Source organism: Fukomys damarensis, unplaced genomic scaffold (genome assembly GCF_012274545.1).
Source record: "Fukomys damarensis isolate Sample0158 unplaced genomic scaffold, DMR_v1.0_HiC HiC_scaffold_22, whole genome shotgun sequence".
NCBI classification, from domain to species: domain Eukaryota; kingdom Metazoa; phylum Chordata; class Mammalia; order Rodentia; family Bathyergidae; genus Fukomys; species Fukomys damarensis.
The window spans coordinates 10,183,365-10,185,872 of NW_022900934.1; the positions used below are offsets into that span (position 1 = coordinate 10,183,365).

The 2,508-nt window shown below is 49.2% G+C and overlaps 1 protein-coding gene across 1 annotated transcript in view; it reads left to right on the top strand.

The window, feature by feature from the left end:
* Positions 1–2,508, top strand: part of Nfatc2 (nuclear factor of activated T cells 2) — a 95,236-nt gene that overhangs the window by 951 nt on the left and 91,777 nt on the right. Inside the window, 1 exon segment of the mRNA XM_033767068.1 lies at positions 1–317. This exon segment is cut by the window's left edge and continues 54 nt beyond it. Coding sequence (XP_033622959.1) covers positions 1–317 — 317 coding nt within the window.

The following is a 2,508-nucleotide window of genomic DNA, read 5'->3' on the forward strand; positions in this document are numbered from 1 at the left end:
CACGTGGCCCCCAGGGACAACGGCGCCCCGGCCGGGTACCCCCCCACAGCAGGCTCCGCCGTCCTCATGGATGCCCTGAACAGCCTCGCCACCGACTCGCCTTGCGGGATCCCCCCCAAGGTGTGGAAGACCAGCCCAGACCCATCACCTGTGTCCGCTGCCCCAGCCAAGGCCGGCCTGGCCCGCCACATCTACCCCACGGTGGAGTTCTTGGGGCCCTGCGAGCAGGAGGAGAGGAGAAACTCTGCTCCTGAGTCCATCTTGCTGGTGCCGCCGACTTGGCCCAAGCAGCTGGTGCCTGCTATTCCCATCTGCAGGTGAGTGGGAGTTTTAAGGGGTAGTTTTCTGGTTAGTGTGGAATTTAGAATCGGGCGGACTGGCTTTGCCACTTACCGGTTGTGAGATCCTGAGAGGGAATTTAAATTTCCTGAGCCACTGCTTTCTCATCTGGAAGATGGATATCATCCGTGTCCAGCCAGCTAGCAAGTGCTGGATAGGCGGATATGGCCAAGTAACTGCTCAGATGGCACTGATTGTGCCAGTTCTTTTATAGGTATTGGGAAGACAGTAGTGAACTCAACGGGCAAAAATTTGTCTTTTTGGAGCTGACATTCCAGCAAGCACACAGCAAGCCTTAGTATGCAAAGTCCACCTCCTTATAAGAAGAACTGGCATTTCTTGGCATCTGCTGTATGCCTGTGCTCAGTGGTATGGAGGCCTTCAAAAATAAAATACCCAAGACTTAGTCCTCAAGGAGATGAGATCTTGGTGGGATTAAGAGATGCATATAGACAGCAACATATAGTTTTTGAGATTGCTGAGGACTGAGTTTGAGTCTTGCTCTGCTCTCACTGCCTGTATGATCCTGGGCATCTCTGGTGCTGACCTCCTATTGCTGTGCCTGTGGCAGACATTGCTAATCAACTAAGACTCACTGAGCACCTTGTTGATGCTGCACATAGAACAGACATCACTAATCAACCGGGACCTCTCATTTTCTTTGAGCACCTTTTGGGCCTTGTTTTACTGAGTACCTTTCTGGGCTTGTTTCATTCCCGCTACAAGGCAGGGTAGTAATAGTATCTGCCTTATAGCAATTTTCCCCCAAGGATTATGTTAAAGGACATTCTTGGCATAGAGTCTGCACAAAGTAAGAGTCAGAAAAGGAATGGCTGCTGTTATAGGGGAATCTAATTCTTAGAGAAGCGCTTCCTCATTGATAAGTCTTGCGCTAGGAGATTGAGCTTATAGCAACCTTCACAGAAGTGAGGATGGCATGAGTAACAATCAACATTTAGTGTAACGATAGTGGCCTTAGAGCCACTAAAGTTGAAGGATGCTTGCTGTGTGGCAGCACAGTTCTACGTGCTCTCTGTGTGTCATCTCACTTAATTCTCACCTGAGCCTGGTTTGGTATTACTTAGCATTTTGCTTTGTTTTGTTCTGTTTTCATTTAAATGGTAGGGAGCAGGAGGTGGCCAGGCTGAGGGCACATGCTGTTTTGTCTGCTCTATTGGATGAAGAGCTGGAAGGTGTATGCTGGCATTATTATCCCCTGTGGTTCTCACTGTTTTTTGCTTTAGATAAAACAGTGAGTTGAATGCCACAATGGGTAAAGGAAGAGCAGTTCTAATTGATGTGGGGATGAGGATGGCCGTGGTGCTGCCCACTGGGCTTTGCGTTTTCCCACACGAGACAGAAACGGACGGAGGGGAGCATCCACTCCAGCACCCCTCTGATGCAGGTCCTAGAATTCCAGGGCCACTGGAGGTTACTTGGTGTTAAGTTTCTGAGTTAAACACAGGTGCATTGGTGGCCTGGTGCAGGCCTTCTCCGAGCCTGTGATGTACATGGATGGGCCGTGATCATAAAGACCATTTGGCTCCAGAGTTCTGAGTTCTGGGGCTGATGTTTCACAGAGCTCCCTTAGGAAATGTGATCAAGGCCAGCTCCTGGTACAGACGAAGAATGTGGGCTGGGGCAGAGGGACGAGCCTGAAACACCAGCTGGTTGGTGGCCGCACTGGGAAGTAGAAGCTGGGCTTCCCGCCTCTTGTTCTTTCTACTAGAGATCAGTCTTGAAACCAGGATGCTATCTGGTGATTCAGAGTGAGGTGAGTGGGTATGAAGTATGATTATCATAAACCTGAGACTTCGTTAAACCTCCTCTCTGTTCTTCTGCTTTGAACTGGGAGGCACTGAGTGTTAGAGCCCTGTAGTCCCCAGTAGGTGCCAACCTGTGCCAACCAATCCGATGTTTGCAAACATTTCCTATAAGGCCAACAGAATGGGTATTGGGGGAAACCTCATGGTGACACGTGTTACCTGAGGGCAGTTGAGGACAGCTGGAGTAGGACTGGAATTGAAGTGCAGGACTGTGGCCTCACTCCTGTGGTCTGATTCTTAAAATTGTACTCCTGTGTCAAATACCTATCTCAGAACCAAACAACACTATAAACCAGAACTTGGCGATATCTCAGTAAATCTACACACAACTTTTTTTTTTTTT